Here is a 26,172-nt window from a genome sequence, read left to right as displayed (position 1 = left end):
GCCTGCCAAATGCATCACAGGTTTTTGAGTTTGGGGGCAAAGGTAAAGCTTCAACCGAAAAAAGAGAGGGGGGCACTTTTAGAGACATCAGTTATCAGATGTTTGGGTCCAAACAATGCCACCTCGGCATAGACATATTTACAACAAGGCCGCCTAGGCCAGCGAGCGACATTTTATTGAAGTTCATTTTCAATTTACTGGTTGTTATTTTTTAAATATAAAGCTGATTTTGTTTTCCCAAGTCTGGTCGATCCACCACAATGTGAGTCATTTTGAACTGTTAGCAGTCATTACACTCTGACAGCTAGAGTCGCTGATGGTCAAACTTGTATACATGCTTGATGTTTACAAAGGCTTTAGTGTTAGGGTGATTTTTGTTTTTTAAAAAAACATGAAACTCGTAGCAAATGAAGCGTGCTTTGGGTATTTAGGGATTCAGTCATACAATTCTCACATATATATATGAAAGATATAAAGCTCTTTGGTCAATCTTATCCTCACAAAATGCTCTTTAATATGCAAAACTGCCAAAACCTCATTGGTTTAATTGGTGCCATTATCTTTGGAGTTCTTTCTAATCAATACAGACATACAATGTGTTCAGTAATCACCTTTATATTCAAACTAGCAGTACCACCCGGCGTTGCCCGGGCTGTAGCTGACATGCATGTGGGGGTCTGCTATAGTCTTGTGTATGTTTCATTGTGTCATAACTTCCTATTTTTGAAAAATCCCAAAATTGTCAATCTCCCAAAATCGCATATACTGATAGCACAGGGCCGGACCCTGCTCCACCCCTGTGCAGGGCATATGAGTGGTGTTGGTAACATTTCACCATCGCCAGTAAACCCCAGACAGCACAATTGGCAATCTCCTGAAATCACCTATACTGATAGTACAGTGTGCAGGACGAGTGGATGGGTTGGTCAGATTTCACAATCACCAGTACACCCCAGACTGGTATGCCTACCACAGGCCAAAATTTCAGCCCACCAAATGTTGTGGAGCTGGAGACAACAATCGCAAAATCGGCAATCTCCCAGAATCGCCTATACAGATAGCACAGGGCCAGACCCCGCCCTGTGCAGGGTGAATGGGTGAGTTGGTCGGATTTCACTATATCACCAGTACACCTAATAGTGGTATGCTGACCTTCGACCAACATTTCAGCCCACCATCTGTTATGGGGTTGGAGCCAACCCTGAACATACAAACACACTTTGAGATATATATATATATATATATATATATATATATATATATATATACACAAGATGCATTTTTTAAACAGTGGCAAAAAATAAGCTTTTCCCTTCGGTAAAATTAAAGGTTAAAAAAGATGCATCATTTTACAATATAAAACGTATGCCTATGCTTAAGTCAAGCACAGAATTCTCACAGTAATTTAAATGACAGCAGGACATCCATATCTATACTCACACATCTCAAAATGTTCCTAAATATTGTACAATCCAACCAAATCTACGGAGTTAGCAAACCTTTTAAATTACCTTAAACGCAAACTGGCAAGACCCACAGCCCAAAGCACACTCACAAAGGTAATATTGTGCTGGAACGCCAGATCCATTGCTCAATTTTACTCTTGGAGCATTGCGTATTATGAACAATTGCACAAACAGCAATGATGTAAACAGTATGTACCACTTCATTTGTTATAAAAGGTGCCTGCATTGTGCAGCTACGAGGAATGCTTTTACTTCCTACACATGAATGTTGAGGGTCGTACTGATCCATTACTGCACTGTGAGAATGCACAGCCAAAGATTCCAAGAACCTTCTCCAACTGGTTTTACTATACTGAGATGTTTATGCCCAGGCAGTGTTTACAAACTTCACTTGTGATTTTGCCATACTTTAATGGTGTTCCAGCCCAAGGGGCTGGGGGTACATTGGCTGCAGCAGGTAACTTGCCTTATTTCCATTTTGCCCCCTACTAACTCCAGAGCTGTAACCATGAAAAGGGGGTTGAGTACATTGTATTCAGAATTTGTATAAGATGTACCTGTACCCCTTGCATATAATTCATATGTAAACTTTACCATTTGACAAGACCCGATGTATAAATTGAGTTATGTTGCATTAAAATATAAGGACCAGACTAGCTGCTTCTCATACAGTGACAGCAGGCCATTAGTGAGAGAAACCACATATTAGCATTGAAACCAAAATTCCACGATCCAACCTTCTCTCACTTGTGTCCAGTTGGCAGACAGATTATGTTCTTATCGCCTCCTCTAAAAGATTGATTTTGGACCTAACCAAAAGTAGACAATTAGCTGTAAGAATTACCTCTAGTGCGCTCAACTGTAGGACACACTGCCTTCCCCAAATCTTAGGCAGCAGGGATCAGAAAACACTCTTTCAACTAACATAACATAGAAGATGACAGGCTTGAATTAATAGAGAGGTAGTAATAACTTCCTAATCCGAGAAACCTTAAAAACGTCCTTATAATGTTATGGAGCCAAAATGGGGGACAAAATGGGGTAAAGGGGCGTAGTTTGGTCATTTCGGACAGACTTTGTTGAAGGGACGTAATCAGGTGAAAGTGAAGAGTATGGAAGAGGTGGAGTAAAGTGGGGGAGTGCATGCACTTATTTGGGTCTAGGCAGCAGAATGCCTAAATACGCCACTGGATCTTGGTTTTGTTGGCGTTAAGTTGCAGGAGGATTTGAAACATCCAGATACTGATTCCATCTAAGCTCTGGCGCATTCCTCAGAATTACAGACTTTCAAGAAAGTCTGTGTATCGTTGGCGTATGAATGAAAATGTAAGTCAAATGCCCTGAAAATATCCATAAGAGGTCTTGTGTAAGGATTAAACAAAAGGGGTGACAGTGACAATTAGTTCAGTAGCACAAAGTATACATGATCCCAATCAATGACAGCTTACCAAATGTACACAGGAGCATTTGCAACACATGTTCATGCTTTCTGTGCCGAAAGAAAACTAATCAGACATGTATCAAAATAAAAACCTATGCCAACATTGACTCATTTTCAAGCAGGTTATGCCCAAAACAGAGTATGAGGTTTGTGAACAGAGCGTACCAGTGCGGCCACTTTTTCCTGCCGATTGTAGCTAACCATATCATAAGGTTTGTCCACAGAATATGCCAGTGTTGCCCCCATTTCTTGCTTAATGGGTCCAAAGAAAGTCACCAGGATTGTCTTAACCATATGTGCAGGTTTTGCCACTGTAAAAGGAATTTGCATGCTTCTAGTGCACAAATCAGATCGGGAGTTCTGCCGTAAGAATATGCCAGCACTGCCCCCTTTTATGTTGCATATACCCAAAAAAGACTATGGAGGCTTATAAACTATGGGCCTCATTATATGTATTGCGGAATGGGTCAACGGGTGGCGCTAATGGTGGCGGAACCGTTAAACCCATTCCGCAATATTACGAGGTTCCCTCGTTGCAATCGGCCCGTTGTTAGCTCCCGTGCCCATTCCCATTGAGCCCTATGGGGGCTCAAATGGGAATGGGGAAGGTCCGGGCCCGGGTTCCCTGAGGGAGGAATTACCGGGCCCGCCAAACTCGGAATGGCCCGGTAATTCCCCATTCAGGGAACCCGGACCAGGACACGGTTTTGGAGGCAGCCATGCCCTTATTAAGCATGGCTGCCTCCAAAGTCGTATTGAGGCCGTATGTATGCTAACTCTGCCCTCCTTTCATGCTTGTTGCACCCAGTGATAGCCATGCGGCTTGTCTCAAACGTATATGGCACCATTGCCACGTTTCATGTTCTGTATCCCCAAAGCAAATCATGGGGGCTGCCTCAACAATATATAAAAAAAAAACTCCCCCCCTTCATGGCACTAATGCACAAAGCACATCATGACCCTTTGTATCCACCCATAATATAGGGCCATGCTGTCCCCATCATGCAGTAAGCGCCCAAAAGCAAAACATGCAATTTGTCTCACCAATATAGGCCTGCGCTGAAAACAGTCTATCTCATATCACTCTGAGTACCCCCAAACTGCCACATTGGCTAGACAGCCCTAAATGCACACATAGCCATGCAAACATGCACAAACACCAGGGGAGCCAACTTATGAATTTCCCGAGGGTGCTGCACCCCAGATTTTAGGGCAGTGGCATTCAAATGGTATCAAAATTGTTAGTGGTTGACAGCGCCCCAATGCACACTCGTACTAGGTACCCTTGACTTACATTCTCATGACTGCACATGCCAATAGACGGTTTGTTGTATTACTCTTTTTTACCCAGCCCCTTGGCTCCACTCCTCCACATTTCCTGATACTCTGGCCCAGAAACCGAATGCTGGCCTCCCAGGGGCTCTCAGGAGAATGAGACATCTCTGCCTGGTCGAGCTCCAAATCTGATGCAGTCAAGGCCTCCTATGAGAAGGGGCTACCCAGTGCCACTTCGTACCAGTCTGTTCAGAGGATACTGTGGGTCCCAATGTTGGATGGTCCCCTGTTTCACATGGAGGTCTGGAGGGGACTCTGGATCTGCAGGGACAGGTGGCATGTCATACAGCCCACTCCCCTGGCAGTTTACTGATGACACGGTGTCGGTCTATGCATACTAGAGGTGACGCAAAGCCCAATATACACACTCCGCCACCATTTTATATTGACAACGCAAACACAACAGTACATTCCTTTTGGGTGGGCTTCTGTTCCCTTTCCCTCTTTAAACTTTGACCCTCCAACCCGGCATTCAGCTTTTCCTTGTAAGGATTCAGTTTATCACTTTATTTTTCTTTTATTTTTAGATGTGCCAGACACAGCTACAAAATGATGAAATCAGAGACACTTAGTCACCAGTCAAGACCTTGTATTTCTTCATGGCTGCTTCAAATAAGTACCAAATTCTGGTAGCATGGCCCGGCTGTGCCATTAAACTCGCTTTGTTTCATTTTTTCTAAATATGTATTTATAGCTTAAGATACCTGTTATTGAAGAGAAGGATAACTCTGCAGCCCTATTGTGGTATGTTGTGTTATGTTGTATGATTAAAGCACAGAATTGCATGTTTTGCCTGGGATGAAATGCTCTCAGGGAGCATTGCCCCAGGGGGTGAACCCTGGTGCTACACCCCCCACACTGTATGATGTGACTGCCTCTGGCTCAGGTGTGCTCCAGATTTCAAGGCTTCTGTGATGCATGCTTGTGTGTCAGTTGTAGTGAGCTTGTGCTGAAACATTGGGCTGCAGCAGTGTGGTTTCATGTCCCAGAAATCAGATGTTGTTCTGAGGAGCAGGAGCAAGGAAGTGTTGTAGCAATTCTTTGCTTGAGTGTTTTTGGTTCTTCAAGTCATGTGTGTGTTGGGTTTATAAGCACGTGTAGTAGTGAAGATTGAATAACTGTAGTGTTACGGTTCATGGGTGGCTATGTGTGTTAATGATTGATTGTTATGATTAATGGTGGGTTGTACGGGTTTCAAGTGATAGTGTTACGGTTCATGGGTGATTGTGTGTGTTGATGATTGGTTGTTTTGATTAATGGTGGGTTGTACGGGTTTCAAATGATAGTGTTACAGTTCTTGGGTGGTTGTGTGTGTTGATGATTGGTTGCTCTGATTAATGGTGGGTTGTACGGGTTTCAAGTGATAGTGTTACGGTTCATGGGTGGCTGTGTGTGTTGATGATTGGTTGTTCTGATTAATGGTGGGTTGTATGGGTTTCAAGTGATAGTGTTACGGTTCATGGGTGGTTGTGTGTATTGATATTTGGTTCTTCTGATTAATGGTGGGTTGTACGGGTTTCAAGTGATAGTGTTACGGTTCATGGGTGGCTGTGTGTGTTGATATTTGGTTCTTCTGATTAATGGTGGGTTGTACGGGTTTCAAGTGATAGTGTTACGATTCATCGGTGGTTGTGTGTGTTGATGACTGGTTGTTATGATTAATGGTGGATTGTACGTGTTTCAAGTGATAGTGTTACGGTTCATAGGTGATTGTGTGTGTTGATGATTGGTTGTTCTGATTAATGGTGGGTTGTATGGGTTTCAAGTGATAGTGTTACGGTTCATCGGTGGTTGTGTGTGTTGATGATTGGTTGTTCTGATTAATGGTTGGTTGTAAGTTTCAAGTGATAGTGTTACGGTTCATGGGTGGTTGTATGTGTTGATGATTGGTTGTTCTGATTAATGGTGATTTGTACGGGTTTCAAAGAATATCTTGTTTTTGTTTCTGCAGGACGGTTGCTGGTTGGACAATTGATGGGTGGCTGTGTGGGTTGATTAGCAAGTGTGCGAATTTCCTTAGTGGTTAGTATAGCTGATGACAAACTATGTGCTGCGTGTCAGTTTGAGGCCACTTCCAAGCACTTTTCTTACTTTTCAGCCAGTGCAAGTATGGCCTCATTTTGATTGGACACCTGAATTTTCTGATCAACCAAATGGTTATATCAAGACTCTCAGAAAAACTTGTAAACATGTCTGGTAATCCTGAGGGATTGGGGTATTTGTAGAACCGTCCCCATGATTCGTACTGTGTCCGGGGGCCAAGCTTCATGCAAGCATGTTGTAATGAGGTGACATGTCCCGAGGTAGTGGTCTGAACCTTTCAGTAACGGCCCGGCCTCCAAGTTAAGGGCCAGAGCGAAGCAAGGATCCCTCAACGATAGCGGCAGTGCCGTTACCGAGAGGGTCAGCCTGCCATCAAGGGTCATTTTGCCATTAGCACCCGTGTACGTCTCTATGTGGGTACTAATGGTGTCTTTTATACAAAAAGACACTTTCCTTTGCCTGTGCCACCTGGTGCCGGGCATTGCTGGCAACCACCAAGTCTGTTTTCACTGTTGATGACTGTGGCGTCTTCCACATGAAAACGGACTTCAGTGAAAGCAGCACTGCGCCGCACCGGGCCGCGCCACCAAGGTAAGTTTCTTTTTTTTACTTACAAAAAAAATGCACCATTAGCACCGATGCAGGAAACTACACAGTTGCTAAAGTGTAGGGGGAAGGGAAAGGAGGGGGCACTGGCTTCCCAGGCTGCTTGGAACACAGGCTTGTACCATACAGTACAGCCAGCGTTCCCGTGCATCCTGATTGGCTAGCGCCCCATCAGGGTGCTAATTGCCAATAAAATGCTATGCTTAATCACAGCAGACACACAGAAGACAGCTCCCCCAAGTCATCTCTGCAGCTGGAAGGAACAAATACGTCTTCTCTCCTATTTACTTTCAAGTACAGTTATGCAAGAGCAGCTGCAGCTGAAGTGGGGTGTTCAACCCCCGTGATTAATGTAATGAACACACAATGAAAGAACGCATTGCCAGGCCTCTGCAAGCAAGTAGGGCAGGAGTATTGATAGTACCGTCTGTGTGTGTCTGTGCGTAATGAGATGTTAGTAGACTCACTCCCATGTACACAACCTCGTGTAACTAGGGGGAGGTAAATGTGTGGACGAAAGCTGTCGTTGAACAAAGTAATGAACATTTGCAAATAATCCGCCTTTTGACGCTGGGGGCGCGCGCACCGTGACCTAATTGCGATTTAATTAAGCTTTACTTAAGCGCCATTTGACGACGATGGAAACGGTTGCAAAACAGGGTCCCAGAACATGCTCAGTGTCTTCATCTTCAGAGGTGGGTTCCGTAAACTTAAAAAAAAAAGAGACAACAATCGAGCCGTAGAAGCAACGGAATGCGCATTGCCGTTGCAGGCAAGAGAGAACAGAGGGCTAATGCACCTGCTGCAGAATTCTGTCTGTAGTTCGTATTCCCAATGTAAGGAACCCAGCAGTGCTGAGTATCAGGGGTGGTGCTAGGTCTGGAGTAGGGCCGGGGCTGCGCTAATGTAGAGACTGTCGGGACTCGGGACTAGCTAGCCTTTTGGTTGTAGCTCCTGGGCTTCTATCCGGGGCAACAACCAAAAGATCCAGGGTTATACTCCCCTCAGCCCCCCCCTAGCAATGCCTCTGCTGAGTATCATGGTTGTCACTAGTCCCTTTCACATGGGAATAGTTCCAGTGCCGGCCCCAGATCTGTCAGCGCCCTGTGCAAGATTTCTCAATGCCCCTGCCCCCTTTAGATATGAAGCAGCTGGGGGCTCAGTGCTGTTATTCGGCTGATACTTGTAACAGAACTGAGCCCCCTGCTGTTCTTGCTAAGTGTGTTTAAGGGTGCAGCATGGTTCTTTAATTGGCTCTGGGCCAGACCGATACTTAAGTTTACATGACACTGAGCTGGAGCCTCACGCTCAGTGTCATGTAAACTGGAGGCAAGGCGCCCTTTATTTGCTGTGCCGGGGGGAAGGGCAGGGGTGCTCTTGTGCAGCCGCACCCCCTGAGTGCACCTTGAGCCGGCAGCGAATACTTCACCTCCCAGCCATGTTTGGAGAGGACCAACTGCCAGAGCAATGGCCACTAGAGCTCGATTGTGGATTTCAACTAAACATACAAGCATATTGCATAATATAATGCACAGCACCCTGCCATAACGCCATACATGCTTATAAATAATGGTATCATTACAGGCTAGTTATGTATGACCTGTAATAAGAAAATGACATCATGTATCCACCGTGGTCAGTTATTACAGTTTGGTTGCAGTGTCACAATGCCTGCGGCTTGAGCCAACACAGAGCGGAATTCCAGCTGTCACTGTGGCCCTTAAGTAAAGCCATGACAAGGTTTTCAAATTCCCATCTTGTACAATAGTTTTCTGTGACAATTCGCGGATATTAATTGATAGGGAACTTTTAATGGTAGCATGTTTATTGTGTGCACTGCTGAAGTTTAACACGAGAGCAAGAATATATCTGCACGCTATTATAGCGCAAAGCACACAACGTATTTGTGCAATGCATTAAACTGCTTCAACTCTTTTTCTGCAGCACAGTGGGCGCTTTTAACCCGAACAGGTTCTGCATGGAATATTGCATCAGCTACTGCAACAACTCTGGCATTAGATTGGGCAAGAGGCCAGGTATTAAAAGTGATTCCAGAGTGTGGGCGTGTTTTATAAGGACTAAAATGCTCCTACAATATGTAGACAGGATAGCACAAGTCACCCTGCAGTTCCCTGACCTTATAAAGGAACTCTGTCTTGGGCTTTGGTCCTCTGCTTGTTTACGCAACTCCTCTGTGACTTGCAATATCCTTTGAACGTATGGTAGGGGGTACTTTATCCCATATATATATAGAACTCTCAGGTGTATGTGTGTAATCATTTCACACTGTTGGCTTGGTTTAGCAAACAGCATTAGAATCAGTGTTCTGTTTTGTTTTGATATCTGGCATCTGTAAGTGGAACATTTGCTTAACATAGGAATCCTGGTGCTATCATGTATAAACCAACTGCGACCACGTCATTATTCCACATAATCACAAGAAAGGCGCTGTGGTTCTTCCAGAATCAGACATGTCGGGCCTGATTTACAAAACTGTTTTCAGTGGGACATTCCCATGTTAAAACACGTCCGTGAATCAGGCCCACAGAGTCCAGTGTTCCTTGAATGTTCTTTCTTCAATATGTTCAATACCTGTGGAGAAACAGTGAAAACGTGCAGATGGTAGACGTTGTCATTGGAGCAGAGTTATGTGTAGAAGTGCTGATGCCGTCCAGTGCAACATATTGAAGACATTGTAATTAGTTATTTATAACACGCTTAATACCCAGAGGTTTCTAAGTGCAGGACTCGGGGATCAAACCGGTGCTGCTCTGCATCGTTTTGCTTTCAAGGTGAGCACACTCAGAGACGTCCTTTCACCAAAATGCCAGGGGTAGCGGAAGTGAAATCACACGACCCTTGGCCCCTGATGACATAACAGGAAGTGATGTCATTTGAATCCACCCCGAAGTGATATCGCAGGAAGCGATGGAACACAACCTTTCACCCGTGGACAAAACAGGAAGTCGCATCACATACCATTGTACACTACGAAAAATATGTTTACGATATCACTATAATGCGATGTACATTTCATAGAAGAATAGATCGCCATATGTATCCTTAATATCAGTGTGTATAGGCCCATATTACCAAATTACTGTGAATGCAAGCAGACGTCCATGACCAAATGATAATGATGTGTTACTATGTAGCACTTACGCTTAAGCGCTTTATACAGAAAAAATATACACCCAATATCCCCCAACCTGTATTGGTACTCATTTATCGACCTCAGAAGGATGAAAGGCTGAGTTGAGGCGTTAAAGAACAGACTAAATCAGTGACTCACTCCCTGAAGTGTGCCTGAAATAATCATTTAATGAGTTTAGCAATTGTTGTATAGAATTCCAGAAGGACACATTATTTGGTATCCCTATTCTTTCTTATTTAGGGTCAGTGCTGAAAGGGTTAGACTTGTGGCACTCCTGTTCTTATTTTTTGCAACCTCTGGCGACCCCTAAATGAAGTCCCTGAGCGCACTGCCCCTGAGCTATCCTCCCGAAACCAGTGCTGTCCAGTTGCCAGTTTTGAACCTATGCAGAGAAGTGGTGGCACTGACTCATGTAATGGAGAGAAGTCATTCTCATATGCCTTGGCTCTGTCCAATAAAGGGTTTCTTTGCATCACTGGAAAGTGCCTCTAGTGCCTCGTTAAGCGTGCATTGCTGGCGAGCACGAAACTACTTTACCATGAAACATTTCACAGTCATGCTGAAAAGCACCAGCCCGCCCTGAAAAAAAGTGCTGCAGGCGTGTTGAAAAATGTACTGCGCCGGCGCTGAAAGTGTCTAGTGCTGTTGCAACAAATGCGGGAAGTTATGAGGTGTGGACTGTGTTGAAAGAAAATGCACTGCTGCCGGAATGGTTGGTGCTGTTGCATTGCATTCATCTCAGAAAAGCTGCTAAATCCCAGCATTGCCACATTAGACATCGTGCACTACAGTTGAGAAGTGCATGTTACATTCTATTAAAGTGAATGCAAAACCAGTAACAAGAGAAGGTATTGAGTCACTACATAGAGGACATCTAATAAGGTAGATAAAAACATGTATTAAGTGTGAACAGATCCCCAGCTAACACCAATTCCAATGTGATGTGTACATACAACACTTTAACAGACCAATATTAACATAAAAAGTAAAATGTGAAACAAAAAAATCACAAATACACGAAATACACCTAAAAGCAGTCTCTAACCGCAGAAAAAGAAAGCAGGTCCACATACTCATTGCCACTTTGAGAATGTGACTTGCGCCATTGGCTGCATTGGCTGTGCAGGCGCAGTGTATGTATTGCGGGAGGGCTGCTAACAGGGCCAGCCTGAGTGGCGGCAGCGCCCCGGGCGATGAAACAAAAATGCGGCGCCCCCCTTTCCCGGTGCCACATTTTTGTTTAACTCCCCGCTCCCGTGGTTGAGAAGGGAGGTTACCACTGCAATAGGGCGCCTTCCCTTGAAAGACTCCCCAAGCTGGCGTGGCTGCGGGCTAATGTGACACCCCTAGCGGTCGCCCTGCCCGCCCGGGCCTAAAACCAGCCCTAGCTTCTAAGCACTTGGACTGGCCCACTGCAGATGATCTTAGATCGGGGGCATGGAAATAACGTTCCCACTGTGCATGACGATGCCAACTTCAAGCAGCACCTGGCTTAATGCAAAAATGCATTTTCCTGCTGGGGTTCAGCTGCTTTCAATTCTGCCTGCATTTAGCACCTGCCAAAAGCAAGCGCCTTCCATAGGAACCCACTGTACATGCTGCCCCCAAAGTCTTACTGGCTGTTGGCCTTTACATGCTCCGCAAAATGGAGAGTAAAGTGAAAGTGTAAAGGAATTGTGTCTTGTTTTACTGGTTCATTTTTCACTAGGTTTGGTTACAAATGATAATTGCCTGCAGGGGAACCAACAGTATGTCAGTGACAATGCTTGCGGTCCCATGCAGGCAATGGGCTTCAATCTGATAGAGCCCCTGCACGTACTGGAGCGTGCTGAAAAGTAGGATTGCACTTGCAGCCGGGTTGACAAGGCTATCTCATTAAGGGGGGATTTGCGGCAGAATGGCGCACAAATCCCTGTTTTTTGGCGCAAATAATTCCATGAATCAGCCCGTAAATGCAGTGCTGCAGAGCTCGCTAAAAAGTAGTGATGGTGTCCCACTACATGCACTGCGGAAGGCTACATATGATTATTGTAGAATTAAATGTATTGCTGTAGGTCTGACCATACTGTGCCAGGCAAAGAATTCAAAATATGATTGCTATCCCATCGAGCAGGTTTTATAATGCTGTCCCATTAAATGCATTGCTGCACAGCTAAAAAGTACTGCTAGTCTCCTGATACATGCACTGGAAGGGGCTGTTAAGTTTGATTATTGTAGCATTGAATGCATTCCTCTAGGTCTGACAATACTGTGCCAGGCAAAGAATGAAAAATATGATTGCTAGCCCATCGAGCAGGTTTTATAATGCTGTCCCATTAAATGCATTGCTGCACAGCTAAAAAGTACTGATAGTCTCCTGATACATCTACTGAAAGGGGCTGTTAAGTTTGATCATTGTACCATTGAATGTATTGCTCTAGGTCTGATAATACTGTGCCGGGCAAAGTATTGTATCTGGCTGACGGCATCGGTACTGTCCTGCCGAGTGTACTGGAGAGTGCTGAAACGTATGATTGCTGTCCCATCGAGAATGTTGCAGCAGGGTTGATAATGCTGTCCCATTTAATGCATTGCTGTACAGCTAAAAAGTACTGATAGTCTCCCGCTACGTGCACATATCAGGGCTGATACGTATGATTACAGCCCCATTGAATGTATTGCTGTAGGGCTGGTAATATTGTGCCGGGCAAAGGTATTGCCAGCACTGGTGCTGTCCCATGCCTCATAGCTGCTCGATCGAACCTCTTGCAACAGGGATAATAATGCTGTCCCATTAAATATATTGCCGTTGAGCTGACACATATTGATACTGCCACCTTCAATGTATTGCAGAATTCTGGTAAGTATGCTGCCCCACTGAAGTAATGTTGCGGGGCTGATTATACTTCCACACCAAAAGTATTGCGGGTGAACCGAGCAGACCTTGTGCAGGTCCACTAGGAGTATTGCAGAGGGCTGATAAGTATGTTATTGAACCGTGGAGGTGTAACTGCAGGTCTGATAATACTGTGCCACATAAAGTGTTGCTTCTGGCCGGCAAAAGCGGATACTGTCCCACTGTATATAATGAAGAGTGCTGACAAATGAGATTATTCTCCATCTCATATCTTGCAACAGTGCTGATATCGCTGCCCCATTATATAAATTGCTGCTGAGCTGATACTGCCCCATATAATAGTGCATTGCATGGGGCTGATAAGGGTAATTACTTTACCATGTAAGGCAATGCCCTAGGGCTGATGCCAATGTCCCATGCAAAGTGCTGCAGCTGCCAGACACGCACAGGGCTGTACCCCGGAATGTATTAGAGAGAACTAAAAAGTGGCATTGTCTTTCCATTGAATACTGTGCAGCAGAGTTAACAGTGCGGCCCAATTCAATGTCTTTCTGCTAAGCTGAAAGGTACTGACGAGGCCCTGTTACATATATTGCAGAGGTCGGATACGAATGCTTACTGTTCATTGGAAAATACTGCATCTGGGTTGATGTTGTAATCCCATTTCTAGTATTGCAGTTTAGCTGACGCGATCGATTGCTGCCTCGCTAAGTGTATTGCAGGGGGGCTGATCAGTTAGCCCCGGCACTGCCCTATCAAACGACGGGCCAATGGGCACTGCTACTGTCCCATTAAAGGCCTGGTAGCAGGGCTGCACGTGCTTGCACTGCCCCTATTAATGTATTGCAGAAGGCTGCTAAGTATGACTGCTGCACCGCTAAAGGAAAGGCATCCAGGCTGAAATGCATGGGTAACGCCCAATTAAAACCAGGTGTTGTCAATGTACTGTAGGAAGCATTGCAGCAGGGCTAACAACCCACGGCACTGCCACATCAAAAGTGCATGGCTGGGCTGTTGCATTCTGCATGTTGCAGTAGGTCTGTTGCATATATGCACTACCCCACTATCTTGCATTTCTCTAGTGCCTCCTGCCATGGGTTAGGGCGCTGAAGCGCTTTGCCTGTCAGAGCGGCAAAGGAGTTTAGGATAGAACACTCAGCGGTGATAGAGAGGGGGCAGAGTCGACTTGAAAGCTAGGGTGAGGGCGAGGGGTAGGCAACATGCTCCTAATGCAGAGGCTCGATAAGTATAAGCACTCTACCCTTAACGCGGTGCTTATAATCACTGCTGCTGTGTCATTATAAGCACATACTTACATGGCAGCAGGGCTGGTAAATATGCTTACTGGTACAATACATGTATTGCACAGGGCTGATGGGTATGGGGGGGCGCTGTGGCATATAGCAGCGGGGCTCGTGGTTATTGGCACTGCCCCACTGTAAGCACCTACTTGTGCAGCGTCCGTAATGAGAGTGATGCAGTGCTTTGAAGCGTGCGCGCTGTCCCACCGCGTGCACAGGAGAGTGCTGGTAGGTATACGTGCTGTGCCACTCTCTGAGTGGCAACGGGGCTAATGGCCACTGGCACTGTCCCATTGGAAGTACTGCCCGATTAAACAGAATGCAGCAGGGCTGCTAAGCGCCGAGGTCTGGTCCATTAAACACACTGACGTGATGCCACGCATCCCTGGCACCGTCCCAATGGCACGGTACTGTGTTGGTGAGAAGTACCTGCACTGTCCCGTTCACCAGATGGCACCGACACAGAGCAGTGGTGGCACCGAGGCGGGTTCTACAGCCTGGAAGTCCTCGCCTTTTCACAAATGAAAGCGTGCATGAGTGGATTCTAAATCGCCTCAAGGCGCTACTTTCTGATTTGAGGCCGGAGCAGGGTAATTCAGAAAAGGATAAAAGGTGATGTTTGACTTGTGTTAGTTACCGCAGGGTGCTTAGTCTCGGTCCAAGGGTTTATCAGAGTTGGTCCATAGATTAGCTATGCATTAATTCATTCATTGATACAAGCGTTCCATTAACTAAAGCATGCATTGCTAAATGCAATCATTCATTGCATCGTTAATTGTCAGGTCTGTTTAGAGAGAGAACCTCTCCAAACTTCTTCCGTCCAGCCCACCTATGTCTCTTAGCCACGGATCACACTGCCATAGCGCTGCGAGGTCCAGCTCGCACCTGGCAAACCGCTACACGCACATGCCGCAACGTGATGGCCCATACCTGTACTTCATGCCCGTCTGCTTGGCGGTGGATTCCTTGAGGGAGATGTGGTGCTGGGGCGTGAAGGTGCCCAGGCTGCGCGCTATGATGGCCACGGTGCGGAACCGGGCCCGGGCGGCATTCACCACGTTCGGCCCGCTGGAGTTCTGCTTGCTGTGCCTGTCGTCCCCATTGCGGCCCTTCAAGTTGTGCTCCGTGCAGGCGATGGAGACCTGCATCCTTCCCCGATGAAGACCTTTGATCGCCTAAGTTCCACGAATGAATGAAACTGTAACAGTTCAGCCTCCGAAGCCTGTCGACGTTATCCTCATCGACGTTAAAGTAGTTCGATGTTTAAGTAGTCTTCGGGCGAGGGCCCCCACCCTCGCTGGCGAGCGAGAGTGCCAGCGGCTGAGTCTGCTGCAGGACGGACTGCTAACCTGCCCTGCTTCCCCGGGATGCAAGTAAACAGATTAGCTTTGAATTTGCGGAAATTGAGCGGATTAGCAAATATGGGGGACTCGCTCCATGCAGTAATAATAATATCGTTGATGCTTAGAGAGAGGGAGGCGCGCCCTGTCATGCGCTTAAAAATCCCAAAGCCGGTCCATCACCGCTGACTAGCCCCCCTAAATGCAGGCTCGCCGCTGCAAGGGGTCCCTCCGACACCCCCTGGGTCCTGAAATGCTGAGTAGGCAAGCCCCGGGTGCCGAAGGATGCCCTGGTCACGGGCGGATCCCTGGAGAGACAGCGCGAGACGCCACCGCGATCCCTCCTCGCTCCGGCGACCCCCTATTCTGCAGACTCGGGGGTGGGCGTGCAGAGAGCAGAGCAGCGGCGCCCTGGCCGTGCACGCCAGCCACTTTCACCACATTCCTCCCGGAAAGTCAATTCTGCAGCTGTCACCGGCTGAAGATGCGTAACGACGGCCAGCCACGTCCTGCGCCCGCGCTCAAGCGACGGAACCAACGCAGGCTCACAAGAGCAGCTTCTGTGCGCTGTGTGCCGGAGGCTTCAGGCGCTCCCTTGCCTCGGGTCTTCCTTCCACCAGCCCCCCGAGGCCCCTCACACCCGAGCCTGCCGGGCACAGCCTCTAGGAGAACCTCAGGGCAAGCCGACTGACCCGTGCCACCCACTCCGATCACAGGGCATGGCCGTTTAGTTTAATCTGGGAGCCTTGCCAGTAAATCAATAGTCACAAATCTTTCACTTCCAGCATTATCTGAAAATGAGGTCTAGGAAAGGGATATCGAGTCTCCCCAATGTGCTATACATCAGGGTCACGCAGTCTGCACCTTTCCTTGTTTGCAGCTGGAATCGGCTGCTTTGAGTCACGCAGCAGTTCCCACGCCAGCTGCGGGGCCTGTGCGTGCGGGGGCTGCGTGCCTGTGTGTGATCGATAGTTTTACTGGAGGGAGTTGGGGGCCACTGAATTAGGTTTTGAGAAGAGCAATAGTTGCAGCGCTCAGAAGTGGGGGGAATGCGATATGAAGCGCTATATAAAAACGTGCATTTGTCTTATTTAGTATTGTTTTTGTTTTAATTACTACAGCATTGATGCCGTGAAGCCTCAGCGAACATCTGCCCAGCCTGACTCCCATTCACATGTGGGCGAGGCATACATTTTCAAATTGGCAATAGTGTCTAGTTTGTTTATTTATTTATTGTTTGCTTGTTAGGCGCTTGTACAGCAAGAACACACCGTTTCAAAGCGCCCACGGGGCGAAGGGAGGGATCAAGGGAGTGGGACTCATTGCAAATACAATATCTAAAGCAGGAGGAAAAATGGAGAGCGAACCTACTATGTCTTGTGAGTATTGAGAACGTGCAAGTGCTGCAGGGAAAGGGGTAGAGGAGGTAAGTGCCGGGGTGACCGCGCTCATGGGTGAGCACATATAGAATTCCTTAAGTGCTTTCGCAGGCTCCAGGTTTTAAGTTTGGTCTTCCTATATATGGTAGTTCGTCTTTACAACCCCCAATTTATTTAAAAAAAAACATGAGAACTACCAAGCATATCGCCCAAACTTACAGCACAAAAACTGGAGCCGACGAAACCACATAAACCCCTAAGGTTTCAAATGCAGCAAGAGCCCATCCTGCCCTCTCCATGGCATCATCAGCGTTGCCAGCCATTGTGGATCCCAGTGCCAATCAATGCTATTAAATCAGCAAAACCAGATCCATTCAATGGACAGCTACCGCACCTCTGGCCAGTTGGTGTTATGCTTGTACATCATCCTCCCTGCTGCCATATTGTCTCACTAGTAAAGAACCATAGAGTGCACCACGTTATCCTTCCATTTATGGATGGGCAAAAGGGCGGGTTGCCATTCAATGGGCCTCATTACGAGTTTGGACGTAGCCATGCCCTGAATAAGGGGCATGGCTATCCCCAAACTCGGGTCTGGGTCCAGGTCCTGCGAAAGGGGAATTACCGGGCCATTCCGACCTTGGAGGGCCCAGTAATTTCCCTTTCGCGGGACCCGTAGCCGGTATGTCCCCATTCCAATTTGAGCCCCCGCAGGCCTCAATGGGAATGCGGAGGAGGGTAGCAGCGGTACCGTTGCTACCATCCTGGTCTGCTCGCGGGTGCCGCTCTGCACGCCTGGTGTGACCAGGCGTCCAGAGCGGCACCCGCGAGCAAACTTGTAACGTTGCCTTACCGCAACAGTCGTAATGAGGCCCAATGTCTTTAATGATATTCTTGACACTCTCCGCACAGCACATGCTGGAACAAGTCTGGGCAAACCAGGCAATGGCGCCGTACTAAAGCCTTCCATGGCCGATTTCCATCTGCTAGGGTAATCTCCCAGTTTATTTAAGATTTAACCAAAGAGCTCCCGTGAATGGATTCTGCCATGAAAGGCAGATTTGCTTAATAGTCTCACTTTCAGACAGCGCTTTCTGTTTTGCAAATTGATGTTGGCGATTTGTGCTAAGATGGACATGTCGGCCATTGAGTAGTAACTGAACTTACCAACATCCAGATATTTATTTATTTATTGATATGCAGTGGAACAGCGCTTTTTTGAAAACAAAAGAGCGTACAATCGATAACAAATCAGATTTGATGGGAAGCAGTGAGCTTCTTACAACAGGGTGAGTTTGAGGGACATTCTGACCAGATTAAAGAGGGGAGTAAATGAAGCAGTCACCACATAAGTAGGCACTCATTGATTAAGGACAATGAACATTGGACATGTTTAAGTGCAGTTAGGCGGTACGGCCAGCTGTGCTAAGGATGTGAGCAGGATGTGCGAAGTGCTAGAGTGGAGGCAGAGGGAGTGCGGGACAGGGTCAAGTTAGAGACAAGGGAAAAATGTTAGCTAGCAAGCAGATGAGTGTTAGGTTAGGGTGACTCGGGGACGAGAAAGTAGGCTTTCGGTGTGGTTTTGAAGAAATCCGTGTGGACCTTTTCTCAGATGTCCGGGGGGGGGAAAATTCCATGAAAGAGGAGGAAGAAGAGAGAAGGAGCGGAAGCGAGAGGAAGCACAGGGAGCGTGAGGGGCACCAAGAGTAGTCAAGGATGAAGGGCAGAGATTACGAGAAGACTTGTAGAGTTGGCGAGAGGAGGATAGATACAGTGGTGCCTTACTGAGGATAGATTTGTGATCCGGGAGAATAAATTTAAATCTGCCCCTGTTTTGCATTGTTAGCCATCCAGCCTGCTGATGGTATGAGGCAGTGAGTGTGAAGTGAGATAGTTCAAAAAGAGTCCTGGTAGCAAAGTTAATGATTTTGTTGAGAGGACAGAAAGCATAGTTGGGGCGACCAAAGAGGATGCTGGCACAGAAGTCCAGTTTAGAGAAGACAAGACTGGTTAAGAGATGCTTGGCGGTGCTGAAAGAATGAGGTGCCTGACTTTTCTAATATTTAGGCGGTTGAGGCTTTGGGATATTTTCCACACAGGAAAATTAACAGAAAGGCCAGTTTAGGCCTCTGATGCAAAATACATTCTTCTGTTGGAAAGGCACACTGGCAGAATGTAAAGCAAGCCTCAAACTTTAACACAACCAAGGTGCCTAGTGAATGCAGGTAGTGTGTTTTCTGCAGTTTAAGCAAGGAGTATGGGAGAAATAAAACCAGATTGCAGAAAGGAGTTGAAAATGTACATTGTGAAATACAAAATGAACAGCAGCATTCAACTTGCACCTGCCACATTAAAAAAAGGTTGTTTGTAAACAAAAAAAATACACTTTCTGCTGGGGCATTGCATGTGATGTAGCTGTAATAATAAACACACAGAGTAACATTTTTGATAAGAATGAACATATCATGATGATAAAATGAACAGTGATGGCGAGATACAATTTATTAAAATAAATATAAGGCTCAACATGAAAAATACATGCCACAGATAGAAAAGGCTATTTTCTTTCAGATTGTGACAAATCAACTTCCGGGGCACCAGTGGTCCAGGGATGAATATCAGTTTCTAAACCACCAATCAACCCCACAGCTCTAGTACACCAGAAGGGATCCGAACAGATTGGAATACAAGTGAATTATAAGACCTCCTTCTCCAATTTTGGTAATGTGGACAGAACGGCTGCCTTATCTCTGCAAGGTCGTGGATCGTTGGTTAGTTGCAACACAGCGAAAAAAACTATTATTAAACAATGGTAAAAGGGACTGTCCAGTCAAGGTTGTATAAAAAATGTACTTTATCATTACTACAACAGACAGTTCTAGCACACTACAAATACAACCCATCCTGTGAATAAACATAGAGGCAGACAGTTTAACGAAGGAAAGGGATGCTTTCTGGATACTGACAGGAGGGTAGTTGATAAAGTAATCAGTCTTTCTGTTGAAGGTTATTCGGTTCCAGCACCAAGGGGGCGAAGGTTCGCAACTGTCTCTAGGGGCAGTACCACAATGTTCCTTGTGCTGAAGATGTTCTTGGTGCTCGACACCATTGAGGCGATTCCAGGGAACTTTACAGCCCTTGAGGCAGATTTAGTGGCGTGAGACAGCTTTGGGTACCAGGCGGCAGGCAGTTTGGCAAGTGAGGCTGGACGGAAGTCTGAAGGCTGTCCGGCACGGTGGCTCAGGGGCAAGAATCATTGTCTCTCTGCTGGTTGTCAGATCTGGAATGCTGGTCGAGGTGTCTCGGATGGTTCTTGTGACTGCGGAGTGACAACAATCAGCGGTGCAGCCAGATGCGGGTCGAGGACTCAACTGTCTCAAAAATGTCCTTAAAAGATGGACTTTGGATGATGCTTGTGTGGCACTCCTCCTAGCTTCTTCACAGGGCTTTTGTCCTTTGAAGGCGGACAGCCCAAAGCTCAGGGGAGTGATTGCAGGCAACACCCTTGTCCTTTGTCCAGAGACTCTCCAGCACTTCCCACCTAGGAAGCTTGCTGGCAGAACCTAGTAGGGCACGCTGTGTGCTGGCTGGGTACTGGTTCTGGAGCTGCTGGACTTGTCCTCTGAGTCTGGTATCTCCCTCTGTTCCCCGGGAGATGTTTAGGGGAGGGATTTTTGCTTCCCTCTTGGAACTCCTGGCCTTCCTTCACTGGCGGAAGATGTAAGGTAGACTGTACCTTCAGCTCAAGTCCAAATTAGTTCTTCTTCTTACTCCTTTCAAAGTTGTCAGATGATCTGCTAAGTGAGGGGTTCTGCCCTTTATCGAAGCCAAATAGGCCCCAGTGACTGGTGCAGGCTAAGCCTACCTTAATGAACCAATCCTTGGTGCCCACAAACACTCTTCTGTTATGCATGAGGTCAGCACCAGATTGATCTGCAACAGGACAGACAAGGGGTGACAACACATACCTAAGTCCCACCCATCTTCCTGTTTGCTGTAGATCAAAGCGTTGCTCTGGTTAACTGAGCCCTCTGTGACTCTTGAATAAAGCGCAGGTCTCCCTTGCAGTATGTGCTGGGAGCAGACTCCCAAATAACATCCTTCATCCCTCTGAAAGGGGTCTGCTCTGTAGGGACACCTGCGGCAACTGCTGGGCCCAGACAGGCCATTCCCTGCCTTTCAAACAGAGAGGGGGGAACCAGCTTCAAGTTGACAGATTTCATACTAAAGGGCTGTTAGTCCTGCCTTCCTGTTGTCCAGCAATCGAGCCTCTCCTCTAGACTTGCTTCAATTATCTCGTTAGTATACACTGCCACCAGCCAGACTAGACAAAAGGAATGCAGATACATGGGGCCATTGATATCTAAATTAGGCGGAAGGTGTGCCTTTCTTCCTTCTTGAGATGCTTTGATGTACCCGGGGCTGTCACATTCCAGCTGAATATGATAGGGGAAGATGGGGCCTGTAGGCTTTGTCTTCCCAGAGTACACGTGTCTATGTGTTTTGTGCGCGAAGCAGATACAATATGTGGGGAATGGCCTGGCACATTTCTCAGAGGCTGATCTCCTATCATTCATTTTCATTATTAAAAAATCAAAAAAGCCCAGACAAGCGCACTTTCCTCATGCGTTTGATCGAATTCCTCACATCCCCCCAACTTCAACATGTGAACCTGTCATGAACCATCGAACTTGCCCTTTCTGGGCCTCCTGGTCCCTGACACGTCGGGGATTACACTCCATAATACTACCAACATGGCTGCAAGCTCATAAGGCTGCTCACCAGTCTTCACGCTCTACGTAGCGTACTCTATAAAGAGGCCACACCCCCGCGGCCCTGCGCGTCTCATCGCTGCTGTTAGCTGTGACCGGACGTGTGCTCTGTACTCTCACTTGTATTATTCTGTTGTTTCCTGGTTCCTGGAACCCCTTCTTCCAATCTACCTTCCCTCCTTCTTATCCAGCCCTTCCCGGAAACCCTGCTCCGCCTCTGCGTGCTCCATATCCTTTTTCTGAATTTCCTGGAGTTTTCTCTTGATCCCGGACATCGAAGCTGAACGAACACTGGAAGCCGAGGATGGCCGAGCGGGCTTGTATAAGACACGAACCATACGAAAGAAGACTCCTCCTAAAGAAGTCATCAGACAACGAAAACAGGTGAGAAAGGGGGAAACCTGTGACAGATTGAGACGCCACCTGACCGAAGTCGATACAGACATGGAGGCGGCCATCCAGGATCTTATGCGCGGCATGCAGGAACTAACGACCGAAGTGCAGAACCTGGAAGCTGAGAACACTGCGTTAAAGCAATTGGTGCTATCCCGCGACTCTGCCACAAAAGACAGTGGGCTATTGGGCGGCATTGTTGAGAAATATGATGGCTCTGAAAAAACGCTCCGTGGATTCCTGGATTCTTGTTTGGTTCACTTTACCTTTAAACCTAATTATTTCTCCACCCCCAGGGCTAAAGTGGGCTTTATTATTTCACACCTTTCTGGGAATGCATTAGCCTGGGCCACACCATTAGTTAATTCCGGAGATGCCCTCTTGGATGATTATGACAGATTCATTCAAGCACTTAAAACCATGTTTGACCGCCCAGAACAGGTCTTTAGTGCTCAAGAACGTTTACTTGATTTTCAGCAAGGCTCTCAGGACATGCTCACTTATGTGACTCGATTCAAGCAACTGGCTAAAGAAGCAGGTTGGCCTGCTGAAGCTTGCTTCACTCTCTTTCGAATAGGGCTAAATGAAAATGTCAAGGATGAATTAGCCAGGGTTCCACGTCCAAGTTCTTACCAGGCACTTATGGATCTTGCTCTACAGATTGATTTTTGCATCCAGGAGAGGAAGACAGAGAAAAGGAAGACCAAGTCACCCCTCCAGAAGAACCCCTTAGAGACCTCCTCGAAATCCGAAGATACTTCTGTTCCTACAAACGAACCTGAACCCATGCAACTAGGGGCCTTCCGTGGACCCATATCCCCCCAAGAAAGGTTGCAAAGGATCCATACTGGCTTATGCATGTACTGTGCCTCGGACAAGCATTTAGTCAGAGAATGTCCAATAGCCCCTCCGCGGCGTTCGGGAAACGCCAGCTCCCGATCCTAGATGGAGCACAGTTTCGGGAGAGAGATGCAGGCTCCACATCTATACCATCCTTTAACTCTCCTGGACAAAACTCTCTGGTAATTTTAAAGGCCTTTCTATCGCCATCCAAGAAGGAAACCTACCCCATTCTGGAATTAGTGGACTGTGGGGCCATGGGAATATTCATAGATCAAGAATGGGTCCTTAAACATCATATTCCCTACGAATCCCGGAACACCTTGCAACCCATAGAAGCAATTGATGGGAGACCCCTCTCTTCTGGACCTATAACCCTTCAGACCAAGGAAATCGAGCTTGCAATAAACCATCATCGAGAGAAGATAAAGTTTGACATAATAAAATCTGCCCATTACCCAATTTTATTGGGAATGCCCTGGCTACAAAAACACAATCCATACATCAATTGGCCAGCAGGTTCCCTGTTCCTAGGTTCTGAATTTTGCATGTCTCATTGTCTACTCCTGGATCTTTCTCCGACACCATCGGAAGAATGTTCAACAACCCAGCAAGGTCCTCTTACCTTCTCCAACATCGTCCAGGTTCCTAAAGCCTACCAGTAATACGTTGATGTGTTCTCTTCTGCTATTGTCCAAGCCTTACCACCCCATAGGCCGGAAGACTGTGCTATTGAAACCAAACCTTCATCTGTGATTCCCTTTGGAAGGATGTTTATTCTGTCTGAACCCGAGAAAAAGGCCCTTCGTGAATACCTAGATACTAACCTAGAAAACGGCACCATACGCCCATCCAAGTCTCCAGCCGGGGCTTCACGTTTTTTTTGTTCCTAAGAAAGACACCAAGGAACTCAGACCTTGTCTTGATTATCGAGGTCTAAATCAGTGCACCCTTAAAGATCGTTATCCATTACCCTTGATCTCAGATATCCTGGAAGCCGTAAGAGGAGCCATAATATTCACCAAATTGTATCTCAGGGGTGCCTACCATCTGATCCGTATTAGGGAAGGAGACAAATGGAAGACAGCCTTCAGAACTCCCTTTGGTCATTATGAATACTAGGTCATGCCCTTTAGACTCGCTAATGCTCCAGCGATCTTCCAACGCTTTATGGCTCGGGTGTTTTCGGATATGCTGTTTCTTTTCGTCATCGTCTACTTGGACGATATTTTGATATTCTCTAAGGATCCTCTCACGCATGAAGGACATGTTAAGGCAGTATTACAACGGCTTCGTGAACACAAGCTCCTAGCAAAACCCGCGAAGTGCCTTTTTCATGTTTCCACTGTTCACTATCTAGGATTTGTCCTTAGCCCAGACGGCATAGGAATGGATCAATCCAAGGTTAAGGCCATACTATCCTGGCCAACTCCGATCACCGTAAAACAGATCCAGTCTTTCCTGGGCCTAGCTAATTTCTATCGGAAGTACATACCATCCTTCTCCGAGATTGTTCAACTGATTATTGCCTTGTTGAAGAAAGATACTCCCTTTCATTGGACATCAGTCCAGGAGAAGGCCTTCCAATGCTTGAAAACAGAGTTTACACAAGCCCCCATCCTGGCTCAACCTGATATAAATCGACCCTTCCTAGTGGAAACAGATGCCTCTAATATGCCATCATAGCAGTTTTGAAACAGGAACTCGATGATGGACTGGAACATCCTATTGCCTATCTTTCACGGACATTGACCCCCAGTGAAACTCATTACTCGGTTTTAGAAAAGGAACTGCTAGCCATCCGCCAAGCCTTCACCGAGTGGCGTCATTTACTTCTAGGAGCTAAACATCCTGTCCGGGTTCGCACAGACTATCGAAATCTCCAAGTATTACAGGCCCTGGAATGTAGGAACAACCGTCAGGCCCGTTGGGCCTTCTTCTTTGCCCAATACCAGTTCCAGATTCACCATGTTCCTGGAACACAAAATATAATCGCTGACCACCTGTCTCGGCGTCCTGACTATGAACCCCCTGAAGACCGAACATTTCCTAAGATGTTTCCCCATACAATATTTGTAGCTCAGGCAATCAGTCTCCTAGATGAAGTTCGCATGCAAACTCAATCCTCTGAGCTCTGGAAAGACATCTCGAGCAAGATCCAGTGGAATTTGAAGACTAAACATGGATACTTGTTCAAAGATAACGCCTTGGTCATTCCAACACAAAAACTACAACAAAGGATAATAAACCTCTGTCACAATACCCTTTACTCCGGACATCGTGGTATTACCAATACCCTTCGACTAATACAAAGGCAATTTTGGTGGCCCGGAATGAAAGCTGACGTACAACTGTACGTTCAGGCATGCTCTGTCTGTAATCAAAACAAACACGACAACAAAAGACCGGCGGGTCTACTACATCAACCTCCACTACCAACAAGGCCTTGGGAATTCATAGCTACAGACTTCATTGTGGAGTTACCACCTTCCAGGGGATACACAACCATCATGGTCACCATTGACTTGTTCACTCATATGGCTCATTTTACACCCCTGCATAAACTGCCATCCTCGTCAGAACTTGCTGGAATTTTCCTGGAACACATATTCCGACTACATGGACTCCATTCCAAGATCATATCGGACAGAGGGCCTCAATACATTTCTCAGTTCTGGAAACACCTTTGCCGGAAACTAGGAATTCAACGTGCCCTCTCCTCAGGTTATCATCCCCAAACCAACGGAGCTACAGAGCGTGTTAACCAAACCTTGGAACAATATCTCCGTTGCTTCACTACCAAGGTCCAGGACGAATGGTCTCTTTTAATACCAGTGGCTGAATTCACTTATAATAATTAGGATCACTCGGCCGTTAAGACCAGCCCTTTTTCTGTAGCCAAGGATTCCACCCTTGAGTTCTACCTTCTGTCCTTCCACATCCTACACCAGTTCCCACAGTCGACTCCTGGATTGAAACACTCATTAATGTACAAAGAGAGGCCAAAGAACAATTAGAGAAGGCCAGGACCCAGACCAAGCTGTATGCAGACTCTAAAAGAAGACCGAGCCCTTCCTACACAATAGGGGATAAAGTATGGCTATCCTCGAAGCTACTGCCATGGCATCTACGACCAAATAAATTGGCTCCCCGGGAATTATGGGCCTTTCCCTATAAAGGAAATCATCAACCCAGTGGCCTTTCGACTCAGATTACCAGACTCCTGGAAGAAAATCCACCCAGTCTTTCATACATCCTTAATAAAG

General features: G+C 46.7%; 1 protein-coding gene across 2 annotated transcripts in view; it reads right to left on the bottom strand.

Annotated features, from left to right (window-relative positions):
• Nucleotides 1-26,172, bottom strand: part of KCNAB1 (potassium voltage-gated channel subfamily A regulatory beta subunit 1) — a 1,977,401-nt gene that overhangs the window by 1,279,722 nt on the left and 671,507 nt on the right. Inside the window, exon 1 of one of the 2 annotated variants that reach the window (XM_069618431.1) lies at nucleotides 15,113-16,411. The exons of the other annotated variant lie outside the window; for it this stretch is intronic. Within the exon in view, the coding sequence (XP_069474532.1) occupies nucleotides 15,113-15,330 (218 nt within the window). The 5' untranslated portion in view covers nucleotides 15,331-16,411. Of the gene's footprint in view, nucleotides 1-15,112; nucleotides 16,412-26,172 lie in introns of those variants that run through there. 2 annotated transcript variants of the gene reach the window in all.

The sequence above is a fragment of the Ambystoma mexicanum genome, chromosome 10 (assembly GCF_040938575.1).
Source record: "Ambystoma mexicanum isolate Mex_15411 chromosome 10, UKY_AmexF1_1, whole genome shotgun sequence".
NCBI classification, from domain to species: domain Eukaryota; kingdom Metazoa; phylum Chordata; class Amphibia; order Caudata; family Ambystomatidae; genus Ambystoma; species Ambystoma mexicanum.
Note: the sequence above shows the minus strand (reverse complement) of the source record. Positions and strands in the feature narration are given on the sequence as shown.